This window comes from Cebus imitator, unplaced genomic scaffold (genome assembly GCF_001604975.1).
Source record: "Cebus imitator isolate Cc_AM_T3 unplaced genomic scaffold, Cebus_imitator-1.0 Scaffold335, whole genome shotgun sequence".
Classification (NCBI taxonomy): domain Eukaryota; kingdom Metazoa; phylum Chordata; class Mammalia; order Primates; family Cebidae; genus Cebus; species Cebus imitator.
Genome location: NW_016107650.1, coordinates 877,765 through 900,464, shown reverse-complemented (window position 1 = coordinate 900,464; position 22,700 = coordinate 877,765). Strand labels below are relative to the sequence as shown.

Here is a 22,700-nt window from a genome sequence, read left to right as displayed (position 1 = left end):
CCTGTCCAGGCACAAGGCTACAGGATGCGCCCCATGGGAAGGTGGGGCAGGCAAAGGGATGTGGTCTTTCAGAGAATGCACAACAAAGAGATCAGTTCTTGCTCCCCATTTAAATTTTTCTTCTGTCAATCACATGTGACTTCTGCAATCAGAAGGTTAGTGCTTTTCATAAGAGGGTGAAGGCAATGGCCTGACTTACCTGCCCCAACTCCATCCAACCGTTCTCCGCTGCTCAAGGCTGGGCTGGAAGGATCCTGGGATACGGCATCATTCCCAAGCTTCTAAAAAATTCAAGCACCACCCCCCCCAAAATGCACATTTATTTAATGCAAAAGTGAAAAAGCAGAGCAGATAGTAAATGACAGCAAATAAGGGCTCCTTCACTCAGCTGCTGTCGTGGTGACTGTGCCTGACCCATCTCTGTAGGCTCTCCTGCTGGGACAAAGCTGTGAGAAGTACATTCTATTCTGTGTTTACAGTTGGGGCTCCTGGGTCCAAAGAGTGGCCTGTTTGGTTCCTCGGAAGGCCCCTCACGGGTGACAGGTGTATGGGGCCGGGGAAAGTCAGTGAGCTTGGTGACCTTTCCTGTTTTTCTTGTTGAACATCTCTGCAGGCTTTGCAGCTCCTGATGCTTCATGTGATGAGGGCACTTACACACTAGAAATTTACAGAACCTGCTCTAGGTTTGGTTTCCAAAATTCTAGTTTTGGCTGGGTGCAGTGGCTCACGCCTGTAATCTATTTCAGCACTTCAGGAGACTGAGATGGGAGAATCGCCTGAGGTCACGAGTTCGAGACCAGCCTCGGCAACATAGTGAGACCCCTATCTCTGACAAAAAAAAAAAAAAAAAAAGAAAAATTAGCCAGGCATGGTGGTATGCATCTGAAGTCCCAGCTACTCAGGAGACGGAGGCAGGAGGATCACCTGACAGACCCCAGGAGTTCAAAGCTGCAGTGAACTAGGATCACACCAATGCACTCCAGCCGGGATACAGAGGAAAATCTTATCTATTAAAAAAAAAACCTCTAATTTCCAAAGCTGCAGAAACCTTTCCAACCTCAATTATAATACAGGTGAAAAGGGTCCTGAAATAAAGAGGGTCTTCCTTGCTTTGAGGCAGAACCACAGGAAACAAATCGATTATTTAGGAGGCAAATACAGATGAACAGGACTGAATACATGTTTTAAAAATCTGCAGGTGGAAGGAATTAGTGACAGTGAAAATGGTGATGGTGGGAAAGTGAAACGCCACTGTCTTGGGGTAGGAGTGGAAAGTTTAGAAAGTCTACACTAGACTGAGGCATTTAGATACAAAAAAAAAAAAAAAGACATACAAAGCAAACTCTGGTGTTTGTTTCATAATATCTAAGAATTATACTGACAAAGGTGGTCAACATCTAGCTCTTGTCTAACAAGCAAAAATAAGGTGGACCAGTCGACCAGGAGGGATGATGATTCCCAAGGCAGTCTGACCTTCAGACTGCTGGTTCCCGCTCATCTCATGCTTCTGACAAACCTAAAAAGCTCTGCAGCCAATTCCTGGCTTTAAACTGTGTTTGATGTCAAAGGAAGGATTGTTTGAAATGCAGGTGAGATTCCTCACTCCTTGAATTCATCACTCTACCCCCGCCACACATTCCCCAGGAGCACTGGCCCTATCAGAAGGAAGCACCCAAGTGACGGGAAGGCTGAGGAATTTCTCAGGAAGATGACAGAAGTTCCACTGTCATGAGTGCAAGGTGTGAGCAGGTCTCCAGGAGCGAATGTGTACACAAGCACTGCAGCTAAAATAGGCACATTATTTGGCATCATTATGGCAAAGTGATTCCCAAAAAGGAAGCCCCATGCCAGCCCTCTGTGCCCATGACAAGTGTCTGCAGGACAGGGCTGGGGACCATCCATGAAGTCCCCTTACCCATCCTTCCCTTTCAGGTCCGTTCAAGTGCAGGGTGGGCATCTGAGCGTGAGGACCTCCTTAAATTCTGTACCCGGGGCACCTCATTTCCCTGCATCTCTAAAACAACCCAGGGATTTGTTTTCTTTTTCCTCCCAGATTTTTAGAGTTATTTATAAATCCCAAAATGACTGTAGGAATAAGGGTAAAACAATATAACGCCCATTGCCTCCGCATGTAAACAGATGACTTGATGGCCTCAGAGAAAAATATATGAACCCTAAGTATTCGCTGCCTGTTTCTCTCTGTTATCAATAAATGGCAGTCATGTCTCCATACTTACAGTTCTTTTTCTTTAAGTATATATATCAAATGCCAACAATGCAAAAAGAATTACTCAGAGGAGGGTGAAGACATCATATCTTTTATCAACAGTATATTGATCACTGATGCTAACTGTTGCTACCTTTATAAAGAATACAGTCATGGCACTTTAGGAAAAAAATGTTCTAAAGCTAATTTTTGAAAAGCTTTATTATTTTATGATTTTGACAGAAGACCCATGATTGGTCTGAATTTTAAACAGCGAGAATTCTTCACAATGGTTGTTTAAACTGACACTAGGTGGCGTTAAGAGATCATTAATACTGTGTAAGCCCTAAACAAAAATAAAACCATAAGGATTTTGTCACTTTAAGCCAATTTATATGTCAAATCCAAAGTGCATGAATAAAGCACTCTAGCACATGTCATCTTTACACCAAAAAAAGCCATTCACCATGAAAAACTGAAAATACACAGCATATTAATGAAAACCGCACATTCATTGTTATAAAGACATTCACAAAATGGATCAAAAGGTAAACATTTCCTTGGGCATCTGGCTCACTAAGGACATGGTTGTAGTATTACCCAGAATTCTGACCAGCGAAGGCCACACCATGCCTCCTTTGCTGAGTGAGCAGAATGTAGTTCTACCTTCTCTTCCAACTCTAAGGTTCCTCAGTGAGTTGGGAGGGATCTGCAATTAGAGAATTGCTAAACAATGTTGCTGTTGGTGGGAGAACTGTGGTGAAAAGTTGTAAGATGAGGTGGGAAGTGCAGTTTAATTTTTAAACACTGGTTGTTTAGAAGCAATATAAAAGAGCTCCCTACACCTGGTATGTAGCTTATTGTTTACTTTCTGAAAGTCCAGGGCTCATCAGGATGAAGGATTTTATTGTGATACTTCAAATAAACACACATGTGATTTCCTTTCTTTGAAGCACCAGTTGCATAAAAATCAAAGAGCTCATGATAATGCACAGAAATCATAACCTGACTTAAACATGGATATGTTCACCTTATCACACGGACGCAATTCTTCACAGAGTGACAGGAGCAAACAGAGGTGAAAAAGAAAGAAAAGAAGACATACTATAAAAGGAGGCTCAAAGAATAAATAATGTTTTCAGTCGGATTTTGGGGAACTCAGCAAATTTTAAACCATGAAGTTTTCCTTTGTCGCAACAGATGATATATATCAATGGTCAAATATTCAATGAATTCTAATACCTTGACTGTTTTTCCCTTTGTCTTTTAAATCTGGAATATTGCAAGGTATTCTCAGGTTTGAAAAGAGAACAATTTTTTGGTGTGAAAAGGGAGTAAGTTAGAAAATAGTTTCCATTTTTATATGTCATCTAGTTTCAGTATTTTTATTTCCCTCTGTTAGTTCACCTATTTTCAATATTACCCTCAGTCTTCCATTTAGATTCAGCTGGCTGTGTTTTCCCCCAGTTGTGAGCGTTTCCCCCAACCCGGAACATCTTTGACATGTTTCCACAACAGGCACAGGAGGCTCCTGGGCAGACGGGAAAAGCCTGGAGTCTCCAAAGCCTACCTTAGAATGCCGGCACTCCACAGAGTGTTACCCTCCGGCCAAAGTGGAAACGTGGCCATTTCTTTGGGGTCTGTGCTCCAAGTTCTTTAGCAGCAAGTTCTGGTTTTGGATTTGTATTTAACCAACAGGCAATTTTTATTGCTCACATAAAAAAAAAAGTCAAATGAGGGCAAAAACACGAACGAGGACCACCAAGTCAAAAATGAACTCCCATTTATCTCACGAAGACAAGGAGACTGGGGGTTACCAGAGGGCAGGAAGTGTGGGGGCGTGGGGGGAGATGAAAAGAGGTACAAAATGGGTACAAAACCCCGGTAGACAGAAGTAATAAGACCTAGTACTGGACAGACCAGTAGGGTAACTCTAGTTAAAAATAACCTATTATCTATTTCAAAATAGCTAGAAAAGGATAATTTGAATATTTCCAGCATAAAGAAAAGTTAAATGCTTTAAGATGATGGACATATATCAAAATATCACATGCACCATGAAAATATGTGCAACTATTATATATCAAATGAATGAACGAATGAATTAAAAACAGACCCACTCTTACCTTCTGTGCACACGCAGCTCTCTTCTCTTGCTTGGCTTTCATCTCTGCCAGCAGACCACTGCCCATCACCTGGACCCCATACCTCCGCCCTCCCTGTGGGCTGCTCTTGCTGTCGCTCCGTTCCACCTTCCCCGTGTCTTCCCCTTGAGTCTCTTCAAAGGAGTCAGGTGTTTTTATCTCCTCTATCCGTTCAGAGCTGCCATTGTGCTCGGTAGCCTTTGTGTCCTTCTTGGGACTGTCCACAGCTGGACTTCTGACCGCCCCTTTCGGTGAGGAGGGTTCTTCTGCCATCAAGATTGTTGGCGGCCGCTCAGACTTGGACCGGGATTTGATCAAATTGAGAAAGCCACCACTTTTCCGAGAATCTCGCTTTTTCTTTTCATCTCCCCCTTCACTAAGCTCATGCGACTCTGAGCCTCTTGTTGACCATTTCCTGTATTTCAAACCAAAACACAGATCTGTTGTTTCTACTGTAAGTTCCAGCACAATCAGTCAAAATATAAACATGGAGACTGCTGCCTATACAGTAACCATTCAGAAGCATTTTAAAAGGCAGATTTGAGTTACTGCCCTTAGGAAACGGAAAGGAATGTAGAATATCATCATCATATTCAAATGTGAGGAAACTGAGGCACACACAGCAAGAATGAAAGATGAACGTGTGGCCGGTACAGCCAGGTGGCTAGCTTACTGTAAAAGTAACTGTTCCCTCCCTTTGTTTCTTGCTATATGTACATCTAACTACCTGCTCTGTTTGAGAATTCCAAAGGGTCATCTTGAAACAATCCAGGCATGAAGCAAAGGTGGTGGGGCCATTTTCTCCCTTCCGAGAAGAAACTGGTACGCGATTAATCCATAACCCAACCCCTGCCAAGAGGAAACCAACCAGACCTCCGAATGGTCCATGACTCAAGGCAGTCATCAGAAAACAGCCAACAAATCTGCACCCCATGCCACTCCTGCACATAGTTTTCAAGCCACCTTTCACCTTAAAGCCCCTTTGGCCATCCTGAAAATTTGAGACGGCATTCTGGGACTTGATTCTGGCTATCTCCCAAGCTGTCGGCACTTCCATAAACAAAACTTCACTTCTCACGTGTCTGGCTTTTTGAGGGGCAAGCAGATAAACCTGAGTTTGGTTTCAAACAGGTGGAGAGTATGCTCTGGGAGAGAGTTTTCAGAAGGAGGATATGCTGAAACTTGGGAAATGAAAGAGGACAAACAGTCAACGAAATGAGCTAAGTAGAAAGTATCACAGACAACTGTCTCCTTGAACACTGACAGACTGAACATCCACTTGGCTCCCCTCAATCTTTATCAAAATAACAGCAAAGGGGGATCCAAGATGGCCCAACAGGAACAGCTCTGGAGTGCAGTTTCCAGTGAAAACACCACAGAGGGTGAGTGCTCACCACATTCCCAACGAGTTAGTACTGCCCGCAGACCAGGAGATTCCCAGGCTGGAAAGTGCCACGAGTTTCCAGCACGGCTGTTTCAGCCGGCACAGCGGGTCTCTGCACAGAAACTCACACAAATCTGGGTGACCGTTTCAACTGCCACCTGGATCGCCTGGGAGGCAGAGCTGCTCATTCAACTGAAAAAAAGGGGGCTGAAACAGGGAGCCAAGTGATCTGGCTCAGTGGGTCCCATCCCTACAAAGACCAGCAGTCTGAAACACTCTGGATTGAGAGTTTCACAGCAAGCACAGTTGGACCCAGGACGGTCCAGCTCTGTGGGGGGAAGGGTGTCTGCCATTACCAAGGCAGTCCGCCATTACTGAGGCAGTTCTAACTCTAACTCTATAAACAAAACTGCAAGGATGTTGACACAGCAGCTGGGCAGAGCCCACAGCAGCGCAGCAATGCTCTGCTGGCAGACTATGACTAGGCTACCTCCTTGCTGGGCAGGGCAGCTCTGAAAAAAAGGCAGCAGAACATCAGGAACTTACAAATAAAGTCCTACCTTACCAGGACAGAGCACCTCAGGAAAAAAGGCAGTTATGAGTTCCGCTGCAGCAGACTTAAATGTACCTGCCCAGCAGCTCTGAACAGAACAACAGAGCTCACAGCTCAGCACTTCAGCTCGTGTAAGGGACAGACTGTCTCCTCAGGCAGCTCCCTGACTCCCATATATCCAAAGAGACAACTCATAAAGGAGAGCGCAGGCTGACATCTAGCAGGTATCCTTCTGGGATGAAGATAACAGAAGAAGAAACTGGCAGCAACCCATACTGCTCTGCAGCCGCTGCAGGTAGTGCCCAGGCAAGCAGGGTCTGGAGTGGACCTCCAGCAGAGGGGCCTGACTGTTAGAAGAAAAACTAAAAAAACAGAAAGAAATCATCTCATCATCAACAAAAAGGACGTCCACTCAGAGACCCCATCCGAAAGTCGCCAATTACAAAGACCACAGGTAGATAAATCCACAAAGATGGGAAGAAACCAGCACAAAAAGATGAAAACACCAAAAACCAGAACGCCTCTCCTCCTTGAAGGGATCACAACTCCTCACCAGCAAAGGAACAAAGCTGGAAGGAGAATGAGTTTGATGAATTGACAGAAACAGGCTTCAGAAGGTGGGTAATAACAAACTTCTCTGAGCTAAAAGAGCATGTTCTAAGTCAATGCAAAGAAACTAAGAACCTTCAAAAAAGGTTTGACGAAATGCTAATGAGAATAAATAGCTTAGGGAGGAATATAAATGACTTGATGGAGCTGAAAAGCTCAACATAAAAACTTCGTGAAGCATACACAAGTTTCAATAGCTGAATCGACCAAGCAGAAGAAAGGATATCAGAGACTGAAGATCAACTCAATGAAATAAAACAAGAAGGCAAGATTAGAGGAAAAAGAGTGAAAAGAAATGAACAAAGCCTCCAAGAAATATGGGATTATGTGAAAAGACCTAATTTACATTTGATAGGTGTACCAGAATGTGACGGAAAGAATTAATCCAAGCTGGAAAACACTCTTCAGGATATTTTCCAGGAGAACTTCCCCAACCTAGCAAGACAGGCCAACATTCAAGTCCAGGAAATACAGAGACCACCACAAAGATATTCCTCAGGAAGAGCAACCCCAAGGCACATAATAGTCAGATTCACCATGGTTGAAATGAAGGAAAAAATGCTAAGGGCAGCCAGAGAGAAAGGTCGGGTTACCCAGAAAGGGAAGCCCAACAGACCCACAGTGGAGCTCTCAGCAGAAACCCTGCAAGCCAGAAGAGAGCGGGGGCCAATATTAAACATCCCAAGATTAAACTTTCAACCTAGAATTTCATATCCAGCTTCTTAAGCTAAGGAGAAATAAAATCCTTTACGAACAAGCAATTGCTGAGAGATTTCATCACCACTAGGCCTGCCTTAAAAGAGCTCCTGAAAGAAGCAGTAAACAGAAAGGAACAACCACTATCAGCCACTCCAAAAACATAACAAATGGTAAAGAGCATCGACACAATGAAGAAACTTCGTCAACTAACAGGCAAAACAACCAGCTAGCATCAAAATGGCAGGATGAAATTCACATATAACAATATTAACCTTAATGTAAATGGACTAAATGCCCCAATCAAAAGACACAGACTGGCAAAGTGGATAAAAATTCAAAAACCATCAGTGTGCTGTACCTAGGAAACCCATCTCACATGCAAGGACACACATAGGCTCAAAATAAACGGATGGAGGAAGATTTACCAAGCAAATGGAGAGCAAAAATAAAACAGGAGTTGCAATCTTAGTCTCTGATAAAATAGACTTTAAACCAACAAAGATCAAAAGAGATAAAGGCATTACATAATGGTAAAAGGAGAAGAGGTAACGATCCTAAATATCCTACACACCCAAAACACGAGCACCCAGATACATAAAGCAAGTTCTTAGAGACCTACAAAGAGACTTAGACTCCCACACAATAGTAGTGGGAGACTTTAACCCTCCACTGTCAATATTAGACAGATCAATGAGACAGAAAATTAGCAAGCATATCCAGGACTTGAACTCAGATCTGGGCCAAGCAAACCTAACAGACATAAACAGAACTCTCCACCCCAAATCCACAGAATATACATTCTTCTCAGCACCACATCACATCTATTCTAAAACTGACCACGTAATTGGAAGTAAATCACTACTCAGCAAATGCAAAAGAATGGAAATCATAACAAACAGTCTCTCAGACCACAGTGCAACCAAATTAGAACTCAGGACTAAGAAACTAACTCAGAACCACATAACTTCATGGAAACTGAACAACTGGCTCCTGAATGTTGACTGGATAAACAATGAAATAAAGGCAGAAATAAAGATGTTCTTCGAAACCAACAAGAATGAAGACACAACATACCAGAATCTCTGGAACACATTTAAAGCAGTGTCTAGAGGAAAATTTATAGCAATAAATGCCCACATGAGAAGCAAGGAAAGACCTAAAATTGATACCCTATCATCAAAATTGGAAGAGCTAGAGGAGCAAGATCAAAAAAACTAAAATGCTAGCAGAAGACAAGAAATGACTAAGATCAGATGAGAATTGAAGGAGATAGAGACACAAAAAAACCTTCAAAAAATCAATAAATCCAGGAGCTGGTTTTTTGAAAAGATCAGCAAAATAGACCATTAGCCAAATGAATAAAAAAGAAAAGAGACAAGAATCAAATAGATGCAATAAAAAACGATAAAGGGGATATCACCACCGATTCCACAGAAATACAAACTACCATCAGAGATTATGATAAATAACTATGCACACAAACCAGTAAACCTGGAAGAAATGGATAAATTTCTGGACACTTGCACCCTCCCAAGCATAAACCAGGAAGAAGTTGAAACCCTGAACAGACCAATAACAAGGGCTGAAGTTGAGGCAGCAATTAAGAGTCTACCAACCAAAAAAAGCCCACGTCCAGATGGGTTCAGAGCCGAATTCTACCAGCCATACAAAGAGAAGTTGGTACCACTCCTTCTGAAACTATTCCAAACAATCCAAAAAGAGGGAATCCTTCCGAAACCATTTTATGAGACCAACATTATCCTGATACCAAAACCCAGAATAGACTCAACAAAAAAAAGAAAACTTCAGGACAATATCCATGATGAACACAGATGCAAAAATCTTCAATAAAACACTGGCAAACCAATTGCAACAGCACATCAAAAAGCTTATCCATCACGATTAAGTAGGCTTCATCCCGGGAATGCAAGGCTGGTTCAACATACGCAACTCTATAAACGTAATCCACCACATAAACAGAACCGAAGATAAAAACCACATGATTATCTCAATAGATGCAGAGAAGGTATGTGACAAAATTCAACAGCCCTTTATGCTAAAAACTCTCAATAAAACAGATATCCATGGAATGTATCTCAAAATAATAAAAGCTGTTTACAACAAACCCACAGTCAATATCATGCTGAATGGGCAAAAACTGGAAGCATTCCCTTTGAAATCTGGCACTAGACAAAGATGCCCTCTTTCACCACTCCTATTCAATATAGTATTGGAAGTTCTAGCCAGAGCAGTGAGGCAAGAAAAAGAAATAAATGGTATTCAATTATGAAAGGAGGAAGTCAAATTGTCTTTATCTGCAGGTGACATGATTGTATATTTAGAAGACCCCACTGTTTCAGCCTAATATCTCCTTAAACTGATAAGCAACTTCAGCAAAGTCTCAGGATACAAAATCAGTGAGCAGAAATCACAAGCAGTCCTATACACCAATAACACACTAAAAGAGAGCCAAATCAAGAATGAACTGCCATTCACAATTGCTGGAAAGAGAATAAAATACCTAGGAATACAACTAACAAAGGATATAAAGGACCTCTTCAGGAGAACTATGAACCACTGCGCAAGGAAATAAGAGAGGACACAAACAGATGGAAAAACATTCCATGCTCATGGTTAGGAATAATCAATATAGTGAAAATGGCCACACTGCCCAAAGAAATGTATAGATTCAACACTATCTCCATCAACCTACCGAAGACCCTCTTCACAGAACTAGAAAAAGCCACCTTAAACTTCATACGGAACCAAAAGAGAGCCCGCACAGCCAAGACAATTTTAAGCAAAAAGAACAAAGCTGGAGGCATCACGCTACCTGACTTCAAACTAGACTACAAGGCTACAGTAATCAAAACAGCATGGTACTGGTACCAAAACAGAGATATAGACCAATGGAACAGAACAGAGGCCTCAGACAGAACACCACACAACTACAACCATCTGATCTTTGACAAGCCTGACAAAAACAAGCAATGGGGAAAGGATTCCCTGTTTAATAAACGGTGTTGGGAAAACTGGCTAGCCACGTGCAGAAAGCTGAAACTGGACCCCTTCCTGACACCTTACACTAAAATTAACTCCAGATGGATTAAAGACTTAAACATAAGACCTAACACCATAAAAACCCTAGAAGAAAAGGCAAAACCATTCAGGACGCAGGTATAGGCAAGGACTAAGGCAAAACCATTCAGGACGCAGGCATAGGCAAGGACTTCATGACTAAAACACCAAAAGCATTGGCAGCAAAAGCCAAAATAGACAAATGGGACCTAATTAAACTCCAGAGCTTCTGTACAGCAAAAGAAACAATCATTAGAGTGAACTGACAACCAACAGAATGGGGAAAAAATTTTGTGATCTACCCATCTGACAAAGGGCTGATATCCAGAATTTACAAAGAACTAAAACAGGTTTACAAGAAAAAAAACAAACAAATCCATTTGAAAGTGGGTGAAGGACATGAACAGGCACTTTTCAAAAGAAGACATTTATGAGGCCAACAAACATATGTAAAAATGCTCATCATCACTGGTCATTAGAGAAATGCAAATCAAAACCACATTGAGATACCACCTCAAGCCAGTTAGAATGGCGATCATTAAAAAGTCTGGATACAACAGATGCTGGAGAGGATGTGGAGAAATAGGAACACTTTTACACTGTTGGTGGGAGTGTAAATTAGTCCAACCACTGTGGAAGACAGTGTGGCGATTCCTGAAGGATCTAGAAATAGAAATTCCATTTGACCTAGCAATCCCATTACTGGGTATATATGCAAAGGATTATAAATCATTCTATTATAAAGACACATGCACACATATGTTCTTTGTGGCACTGTTTACAACAGCAAAGACCTGGAACCAACCCAAATGCCCATCAATTATAGACTGGACAAGGAAAATGTGGCACATATACACCACGAAATACTATGCAGCCATAAAAAATGATGAGTTCGTGTCCTTTGTAGGGACATGGATGAATCTGGAAACCATTGTTCTCGGCAAACTGACACGAAAACAGAAAATCAAACACCGCATGTTCTCACTCATAGGCGGGTGTTGAACAATGAGAACACATGGACACAGGGAAGGGAGCATCACACACTGGGGTCTGTTGGAGGGGAATGAGGAGGGACAGCAAGGGTAGGGAAGTTGGGGAGGGATAACATGCAAAGAAATGCCAGATATAGGTGACACTGGGATAGAGGCAACAAACCACACAGCCATATATGTACCTATGCAACAATCCTGCATGTTCTGCAAATGTACCCCAGAACCTAAAGTATAATAAATTATATATATTTAAAAAAAAAAACAAAACAGCAAAGGATTTATAAAAGAAAGCATAAGCCCAACAGGGGAGGAAAGGCAAAAGCAACAAAATTTGGAAGCCAAAATACAATAGCTGTATGTAAAAAATGACTTAACAGACAAGTGAAAGCTGAAACCTAAGCCAACAGTCAGGGAGACCCAGAAGCAAGTAATTTGTGCTGGCTCCACAATGAGGAGATACAGGCACCTCTGCAAGTGGAAGTGAAGGGGAAATGAAGACAGAAAGGTTCTTTTCCTTATGAAGCCCATTCAAAAAATCATCAGATCCTCTCCCTAAACCACAGAGGCAATGATGTCCATCCCAACATCTCTCCATTCTCTGGAAAGAATGAAGCAAAGAAGATGAGCTGGGGGACACCAAATGCAGCTGAGCTGAGTGTGGATCACGAAACAGGTAGGCTCAAGAAAGCCTGCACATTAAGCAGTGACACCCACAGGACCCCTTTTCTCACTTTGCATGCCAGAATCAGGCAGGGAGGTTTACACCCACCAGAAGGGAGATCAAAGTTTCTGAAGCTCAACAGAAAAGACCTGAAGTCAAAAATACCCTCTCCCCCAACAAAATGGTCCAGAAGACCACCCTACATTGAAGCGCACCAGTCGAGAAGCTTTACCCAGGCGTGGGCTCCACATGAGTTTTGATAGTATTGGGAGGTGGTACCTGTAAAAGGTGATTAGGTTATTAAAATTGATTAGTAAGACTGGATTAGTTCTCATGGGAATGGGTATGTTCTTGAGAGATGGGTGTCATGAAGTGGGTCAGCCTCCTTCACTCCTCCTTTCTTTCTGCACACAGTCGATTCTCCTTTCACTCCTCTGCCATGCCGTGATGCTGCACGAGGCCCTCAGCAGAAGCCAACCAGTGTGGCCACCCAAACTTGAACTTCCCAGCCTCAAGAACCATGAGCTAAATAAACTTCTTTTCCTTTATAAATTACCCACTCACAGGTATTTTGTTTTAACAATAGAAAACAGACTAAGACACCAACAATCATGATAAAATTAAGTAAAGAAGATGAGGAAAGGAAAGTGTGTGTATCTAAGTACGTGTGCGTGTTTGTGTGTATGTGTGTGTGTGTTTGGTGCCAGAGTATATAGGTTGAGTATCTATAAACCATAATTTGAATTGCTCCAAAATTTGAAACTTTTTCAGTACCAACATGATGCTCAAAAGAAATGTTCATTGGAACATTTTGAATTTCAGATTAGGGATGTGAAACTAGCAAGTATAATACAAATTTTTTTTTTAAATTCCAAGTTCAAAACACTTCTGGTCACAAAGCATTTCAGGTAAGAGAGACTCAGTCTGTATTATCATCCTCTAAGTAAGAAGTTAATAGTTATAGTACTATCTAAAAGCAAAACACAGAAAACAGAAAGTAGAAAGCATGCTATTAAGACAAATGGAAGAAACAGCTAAAGGAATAAAAATCAGCTGCCTCTGGGGAATAGGGAGTGGGTTAGGAACCTTAAGCCTTTGTAGAACACTTGACACTTTAAACTATAACTCTGATTTTCAAACTTTCTTTGTACTACTTCATGATTATTTACCTATGCTTTGCCCTTTAAAAAATCAGACTGACAACAATCTATTTTTTATAAAAAACTTTAAAATCACAATGTTTAGCAGGCTCCATCACATTACTTGATGATGAAAATTGATGTGTTTAGTTCTATTTGTGCACTGAAACATAAATAGAATCTTCCTTGAGCAGTATCTTCATAAAAAAAATACATATTTTATGCCTTACACAATTTACCCAACTTTCATTCAGAGTCTATTAAAGAAGAAAGTAGCATTAACAGGAGAGGAAATCACACTGGGGCAGGTACAACAATATGTACAGTTCGGATCAAATGCTTACAAACCACCCCACTAACTGAATAGAAATTTCAGAAGTTTAAAAAGACAAGCGCAAACAATGGTACCTGCAAATTATATGGAGACAAGTCAAGATTTTTTCCATTCATTCAACCATCACTAATTGAGGGCAGACTATATGTCATGGGCTGTGTTAGACATTGAAACTATAACAAAACAAGACCCAGGCATTGCTCATGAAGAACAGCATTCGATTTGGGAAAAAAGACTTGAAAGCAAATCATTAATAGTGATTTCCCATTTTGCTCTGTTTATGTTGGTTTTTCTTGAATCTTCCATACTGAAAACACATTCATCTATCCCTTAAGTTGTAAAAAAAAAAAAAAAAAACCCACAAAGAAACACTTAAAGGATTACATGGGCTCTAACAGATATGTGCAAAGGATAGAAAGAAAAGTATTAAGTCAGCAGCAGAGAAACAGCAATTAGTTTGGGGGCAGGAGGAACAGTCCCAGAAAAGCCTCAAAGAATAAATGACATTAGGTTGCTTCTTGAAAGATAGGAGAATAAAATTTTGCCAAGTATAGTATGCTAAGCTTCAAGGCCAGGGACAAAGAAAACAAATAATTGGGTCCTAAAGGTTATAAGATTCAGTAAGTTACACTGTTATGGATATAAAAATCTAACTCATTGCCACCTCACCATCCTGCAGAGGCAAAATAACTAACAGAATTGATTAGTTGCTTCCCTACCTGTGTCCAGCCTGCCACCTTTGGCTTATCTGGCTTACATTTGTTTCTGAATTTGATATCTCAAGGTGAAAAATACTTCATAAAGACAAATCCACGTTAAGAGTATATTTTGGGACAGATTTGTATTTAGTTGGGGATTAAATAACCTGGTAGAAATCACGCCTAAACACTGGAATGTTTCAAGTTAAAGAACTGTTAACAAAAAAAAAAAAGTATCGCTGAACTATCTTCTAAGGAAACTGTCTCCGTAGCGAGAAAACTCTTGAGAAAATGCTAACTCTAGGGCTATTTACTAATTCTGCTGTCATTTTACACTGTCTGTTAAATTATACCATGTAACAATGACTTAGCCCACCAACCCAATATATCAAATTATTAACAAGGAGAAGTTCAGAGTAAGTAATTCCAGCACACCCATGATCACTACCCTGTACTGGAAGTGTCCAAGTGATGAAACCTAAAAGAATCTTGGGGTGGTACATTTTGTGGTCTGGTTTAGATTCGTACAATGGTCTCAAACCGGAACCTGCCTCTGCATAACCTGGAAGGCTTCTTAAAATATGGACTGCTGGGCCCCACCTCCAGAGTTTTTGATCCAGTAGGTCTGGGGTAGGAGTTTGAGGATTTGCATTTCTAACAAGGTCCCAGTTGACACTGGTGTCGCCGGCTCACAGACCATATTCTGTGAACTTCAGAAGAGTAATTTCCACACATAAAATGAAACATAGTATACTAAGTTTAATTGTAACTGTCACAAATTTAAATATGAATTAAATAGCATTATCAATGAAATTACACTGAACTCACTTGGAATCCATTTTGGTCACCTTCTTGGTGAAAAATTCATCTACACCTTCATCCACTCTCCCCATGAGACCGTTCTGTTCACCCTCTTGGGAGACTATGTTGGCAGCACAGACCTGCAAAACAAACAGATATAATGTTAATTCACGTGCACCTTAACTTTGCAAACATTTATTACTAGATTTAAGACACTGTGATAAGGGCTATGGGAGGGAGAAGGCTCACTCAAATAGGGACCACATCGTCTACAGGAATAGAAGCCATGTGTACAATCATAACACAGACAGGAAGAAACAAAAGTGAGGGATGCACTCTAAACACCATGCCTTGTGGAGGACTCGTGCTGACTGGTGCATTAGAAGAAGCTTGGACCTAACAGATACGAAGAGTCGAGTGTTTCTAAAGGCAGAGAAAGACACTACAGGCATGTGGTGAGAGGAAAGGGAATAACACATAGAGAAACGAAACACGCACTGACTTCTGAGAGCAGTGATAACCCTGGGGCCTGAGGTGTGTGGGTGGGGCTAAGAACCGAGCTTAGCAAGTGCTCATGCTGGCTTCCCTACCCCTCTCCCCAGCCTACTTTCTTTCTTGCTGGAAGAGCCCTAGGGTCAGATTATGGATACTGATTTGCTTATGCTGAACACGACAACCCCTCCTCTTGCCTGTGATTAATAGGCATGGGAGTGGGATATAATCCTGGTCTGTGAGACACAAGGAAAACTTTGCCAGGCAGCTCATGGGGGCAGGTTTTGTCAAGAGGAGAGAACTAACGTGATTTTCCGCAGTTATGCGTGGGAGACGTGTTTGAGCTGAGGCAGGCCACTGTTGTTTACCAAACGGGGAGGCCCAAGGAAAAAAGGGCTCACGCATGTTGACAGTCACAAAGCAGCAAGGGGAAAGCACCTGGATCCCTGTGCTCTTCTGCTGAATAAGCCAGGCCTGGATCCTGAGGCCTCAGGATTTTTTGTTAGGTGAGAAAATAAGTATTTCCTATTGTTTAAGTCACTTTTGAGTGAGTATTGAGTATTTCACAATATCCAGGTGAATGCTTTCCGACTGATAATATTAAAACCCAGACGACAGGGAGCCAACAAAGCAGCATGGCCCAACCTGAACTCTGGGAAGGTAATTCTGGGGTAGCATGAAGGACCAATGGGAGATTTAAGAGAATATAAGTAGGAAAACCTGTTCGGGAGCTCAAATCAAAGACTCCTGTAGTAATTTAATCTAATATGGGGGTGGGGAGGGACTAATGAAGTGGAAAAGTGAGAATGGAAAGAAAAGAGCTGCCCAAGATACGGTCAAAGTTTCTAGGCCGGGCAAATGGGAGCATGGTTCTAGGGAACACGTTCCTAAGATCGTATCTGGGGAAAATGATGTGTCTCATCTTCCTGAGTCTTTGAGGTACTGTGGGAAATCCAGAACCAGGTGTCCAGCAGGCAGCCGAAAACTCAGACATTATGAGAGAGGCTGGTGAGAAGCTATCATAAAGCTGCATCAAGTAAGTATGTCTCTTTGAAAGGCCAACTCATAGCAGGCTTAGTCAGGTGCTTGATTTGTGTCTGCAATGTAGATTAACATTTCACAGATAGGTTGTGGACAGCTGAGAAAGAGCATGCATCTTGCCCATGCTGTTGGATGCAAGGACGAATTCTTGTGTGCTTGGGATACCTGGTCTAGATGTCTTGCCACAGAGTAGTGGGAAAGATGTTTGCTGTAATCTTGATTTGCAAGTCTCCAGGTGCCTAGGGGGAACATGGCTTATGTCTGTATGGAAATTGTTTAAAGAAGAAAACCCCTTGAACAATCATCCACTTCATTCATCAGGAACTTCTCATTATGAAAATGAACTGTGTGTTTGAGCTCATGTTTGTGACATGCTGAAAAGTGAGGAGACAACAGGTAATAGACAAAGAACCGCACGAAATAACAACTACAGGTATACCTCTTATCTGAATGGTGCTTTATATTGAAGCAAGGTTTTCCTATGTGTTGCAAAAAAGCAGACAATCAGCAAAGTTCTATCATTCTGTTATGCAGAGAAAAAAGCTCACTGAATAACTTCTATTTTGATTACAAAAGACAAAGTAGTACAGAACTTGCTTGTATTGTATGATTTTTCTCTTTTGGAAAAGAATGTAGGATAGAACCTCTATAGCAGTAATAGCCCCTTAAGTTAATATAGTGCTTAATAGTTTACATGTGTTTTACACATGATTTTGTCACCCTTAACATCTACCCTTCAAACTGAAAGAGGTAGTACTATCCTACTTTTTGGTTAGTCACAGATCAAACAGTGGCTCAGAAGGTGAGGGGCACCCTCACCAGTCACCTGACTGACGGACAAAGAAGGATGTGATCCCAGGACATACAGTCCTAACACAGGTCTCCTCTCAGCTTCCCCCTAAAGACTCCTCTTTCAATTTGAGAAAAAAACACCAAGTTAAGTTTTACTCATGTAATTTCTCCCCTCAGGAAAAATTTCTCTTTTCCTTCTTGGAAACAGAATTCACAGCCAGCACAAAAGGTTCTCTGGGGATGTGGGGTACATCAATGGGTTTCAGAGACGGAGGCATGAAGCTGAACAAAAGTCTGCTTTCCTGGAGGACAGGACAGCTTTTTGGGCTGGACTGGCCCCTACAGATCCTCTAGCTAACCCTGTCATTTTAGAGATAAAGAGACAGAGTAGACAGGTTAAGAGAAGTCCAGTATCACTGAGAGATGGTCCATGAGACATGGTTTAAAACGCAACTGTTAAAATAGGAAGCAGGAGGTGGCATCAGCCTATGTGAAGAGCAGTAGAAAAAATGAAGACTGAATTGAGATGTAGTTTGCAAACGAGTTCAAGGCCAAATGCACATGCTGTTTCAGCTCCTTTTCTAACAAAAGCAAAGGAAAGGACAAAGTCGTCAGGAGTTCTCAAAATCCCATTTGCTTTTGGTCTTTTCTGTCAAAGAGATTACATCTCAGACTGAAAAGCGTGGCACAGCTGTCGGAAAGGAAGGGAGCAGAAACCTCAGCCGTGAGCCTGTGGCCAGAACCCACTGCCTTTGCTCTCAGAGAAAGGGTTTTACAAATAAAATCAGGAATCGCTGTTGTTGGTATTTGATAAAGAAGGTGGATTTTGCACCTCCAGTGTGTAAGTGCTACAAGGATAATTTGTGAATACTGAGAAAATAAGCTGGTGACTGTGAGAACTAAAGGTAATTCAGACCACCCTCTGTTTTTCCTCTGCCAGGATTATTACAGTGAATGCGCCAGGGAAAGACAGTAGGCGGTGTGCCTGGATTGACGGCAGCCGCCAAGTCTCTCACAATGTCTCCATGGGCTGGATGGAGAGGGATGGCTAGGAAGTAAGCACGATTAGGTGTATTGTAACTCCTCAAATGAATATACCAAAGAGTGCTGATTAGTGAACTGAATCATCATGGAATCTTATGTGCATACATTAGAATGTAAAAAATACAGAAAATTAATTTGCTAAGCAATCAAGGAATAAGGAGCCCAAAGAAAGTAAAATGACAAAAATACAATAAAATAAAAAATAATAACCTTGAGAGGATTGATAAGACTAACAGTTGACTCTCAGAAAAAGACTAATAAAAGAGATAATTACAACATTAAGAGAAAAGGCATTAAAAATATGTTAAAATGGAAAAGGGGACATAGCTGTAAGAGATTAAAGCTATTGGTTTAAGAAATTAAAAACTTAAAGGAATTCTATAAACAACTAAATGAACAATTAGGCTAAATGGAAGATATACTAAAAACACATAAGTTATAAAAATGATCTTAATTAGGTAACCTGAACAGATCTATGACAAAAGAAATCAAATCCCCAGTAAAACATCTACATACAAGTTTTACACGCACACAAGCATATTGACAACACTTAGGGCCCACATGGCGTCCCAGGAGAGGAAGAGACAATCTCTATTACATGTAAACTGCTTCAGAGAACAGGAAAGAAGAAAGAGCTTCCCAACCAATTTTATGAAGATAGTATAACTCTGAAACTCAACTAGATGGGTGGTTTAGACAAAAAAAATAAACAAGTTAAGTCTCTCATTTAGGCATACACATGCAAAAATTCTCACAAAATAGTAGCAAACAAAGCGTAGCAGTGTACTAAAACAAAGCAAAAAAAAAATAACGATTAAGAGTGTTATAACACTAGAAATGTTAATGTGATTCACCAAAATTTCACATTAAAAAAGAAAAAGTATCAGGCTCAACAAATACTGAAAAAAATAATCAAATTTAACAACCATTCATTCCAAAACAAAATTAGCAAAATAGAAGAAAAGTCTCTCAACTGAATAAGTAACAGCAGAAACTGCTTAATGTCTAGTTAGTATCTATTCTCTCTTGCTTACTCAGTAACAAAACCCTGACTTACTGGGAGTATCAATGTGACCAACTGGCTACCTATCTTCCTAGATACTCTTGTAGCCGGGGATGGAAATATGGTTCACTTCTGGCCAATAAGATGCAACTGGAGGCATACTAGGACTTCTGGGTAGTTTAGATTCCCTGATGCATGCACCCTCTTTTCCTCTGTCTGAAATACTTGTATAAAAACAGATTAAAGGCCTTGCCTGAGAATAAGATCAATACCAGTCACCTGGATGACACAGCCATTTTAAACGTGAATGCAACCTGTGGTTGAATAAACAGAAGTATCCTACTTAAGAGAAGCAATGGGCTGGGGATGGTAACTAGCACCTGTAATTCCAGGACTTTGGAAGGCTGAGGCAGGTGGATCGTGTGAGCTCAGGAGTTCAAGATCAGCCTGGGCAACATGGCAAAACCCTGTCTTTACAAAAATGCAAAAATTAGCTGGGTGTGGTGGTGTGCACCTGTAATCCGAGCTACTTGGGAGACGGAAGTGGGAGGATCACCTGGGCCTGGGAGGAGGAGGTGGCAGTGAAGTAAGCCTGGGTGACAGAATAAGAACCTGTCTCAAAAATAAATAAATAAATAGAAAGAAGCAATATGGCTGATCTTACTAAAGTACTCTATTCTGTCTTGGGTGCCACACTGCAATTTATTCAGAACAGAGTAATAAGACTTGTAAATGGATTCTAGACAGTTTCATCTAAAGAACATCAAAAGAGCTGAAGAATTAAGATTTGACCCACAAAAACTGTTTACTAAGTAGAATAGACTTACATACCATGTGCTACCCCAGAAGACAGATACGAGATGGCTAAGTTAAAGTAAGAATTTAAGAAACACAAAAAATAATTTGCTAATAATTCGAGGTTTAAGAAAATGGCAGCTTCAGAGAAAGAAGTCATTGTAGATGGAATGGCCAATCAATGGCTGTGTAGGGGTTTTTAAGCGCCTGATGAGGGACTGGGCAAGACGAGTTCAAAATCCTTTTCAGTCTTATGATGCCACGATTCAATGCATACAGGAGAAAACCTATTACCCAGGATTTAGTCCATTTTAATTTGAGTTGGTTTGTTTCATCACTGAGCCAACCAGTGTGGGGCTATGCCCTATGCCAAGAATATAAGGCAAACTGACTGATATTGACATGTCAGCAAAGTGAAGCCACTGCATGGTATAATATATCAGAGAAGGATCATGGGCAAATCAGTTGTCTGCCCTGGGCTTCAGGTTCCCTTGAATATTGAGTAATCTTTAAAATTCCTTCCACTAGGAGATTATTCTAGTTAGTGGTAGAGTCAGCGCTATATCCCAGTTCAATGCTCTTTCCATTCTTCTATAGAAATTTTTCAATAATTTTTCTTTAGGGGAATATTTTTCACCTATAGTTATGTTAGGAAAAAGTAGAAAGAAGCAATAGCTAACTGGCAGTGGATGAGCATAAACACACCTCCATCCCTGCTGAGTGTCGTGGTCAGAATGCTCACCTGCAGTTAGGTGGCAACATGGCCGAGTTCCGGAAAATGGTACTCAGGTGAATGTGAAGCTCATCCTTTCAGACCTGGCCCATAAATCCTCAGGGGTATGAGCCTTCAGGCTTTATGTCATCCTCCAGCTGAATGGCTATGACTTGAAGGACCAAAAAGGAGGACAGAGCCACAAAGTAAAAGTAGCCTGGATCCCTGACAACTGTAGGGTTCCCTGACCAGAAATACCCACAATGAACTATGACATGAACAAGAAATAAACTCCAAAATATCAGAGATTTAACACAGCAAAAGTTTATCTCATACAGTAGCTAGTGTTACCCCACCTAACACAGCTGTCCTTCAGTATCTGAGGGGGATTGGTTCCAGGACCGCTGAGGATACAAAAATCCATAGATGCTCAAGTCCCTGCTGTAAAATGGTATCGTATTTGCATATCACGTACACACATCCTCCTGTGTGCTTTCAATCATCTCTCGATTACTTTTAATACCGAATACAATGTAAATGCTATCTAAGTAATTGTTACACTGTGTTTTAAAATTTGTATAATTTTTTACTGTTGTGGTTTTATCGCCTTTTAAAGAAATATTTTCAATCCAGAGTTGGTTGAATGCTGAAATGCAGACTGTGTGGATATGGAGCATGTCCCAACCTCATCAGTCTGTTCTAGAGAGATTTCACCTTTGTCCACAATGAAGCCAGAACTCACAGGGTTGGCATACTCTAGGCTGTCTTCCCTTAGGCGAAGAAGAAAAGGGATCCTCAAGGGTCCTGGAACCAATGCCCCTCAGATGCTCACTGAATGTATACTACACGCTTCCCCCTTTTCTCTGTTGCAGCTGGAACATTCTGGTACCTTCAAAAATGGCATTTCCACTCTTCAATTACCCATATGACGCTCTGTTCCCAAAAGCAAAGACTTTCTGAAAGTCAATGAGGAAATAATTTTTGAATAAAAATTTTTGTAAAGTTACTTAATTTGTTTCTTAGTCAACATGGGTAAGGGCCCTTTGAATTAATGAGGGTAAATGAGCATGGCATTACATCAGTTTTGAGGAATTTTTTGCTCTTCCTCCTCCATTTAAGTGTAGAAAAGGGGGAATAGGTACAAAGGCAAAAGCAAATATGAGATTTATATTGTAAAGATAATATTAATAAAATGGAAATACTAGTTTTGAAGAACAATATTTTAAAGTAAAGGATGGTATTTCTCATGACAACTCAACAATGTAGGCAATGCTGGTATTTAGAAGCAAGTTTGCTTGGCCGGGTGCGGTGGCTCAAGCCTGTAATTCCAGCACTTTGGGAGGCCGAGGCGGGTGGATCACGAGGTCAAGAGATCGAGACCATCCTGGTCAACATGGTGAAAGCCCGTCTCTACTAAAAATACAAAAAATTAGCTGGGCATGGTGGCGTGTGCCTGTAATCCCAGTGACTCAGGAGGCTGAGGCAGGAGAATTGCCTGAACTCGGGAGGCGGAGGTTGCGGTG

General features: G+C 41.2%; 1 protein-coding gene across 11 annotated transcripts in view; it reads right to left on the bottom strand.

The window, feature by feature from the left end:
- Positions 1 to 22,700, bottom strand: part of CARMIL1 (capping protein regulator and myosin 1 linker 1) — a 351,508-nt gene that overhangs the window by 15,166 nt on the left and 313,642 nt on the right. For all 11 annotated transcript variants that reach the window (XM_017505212.2, XM_037730170.1, XM_037730172.1 and 8 more), the window contains 3 exons: positions 15,326 to 15,438; positions 4,333 to 4,765; positions 200 to 281 (listed from right to left, as the gene is read on the bottom strand). In XM_017505212.2, coding sequence (XP_017360701.1) covers positions 200 to 281; positions 4,333 to 4,765; positions 15,326 to 15,438 — 628 coding nt within the window. The remainder of the gene's footprint in view (positions 1 to 199; positions 282 to 4,332; positions 4,766 to 15,325; positions 15,439 to 22,700) is intronic.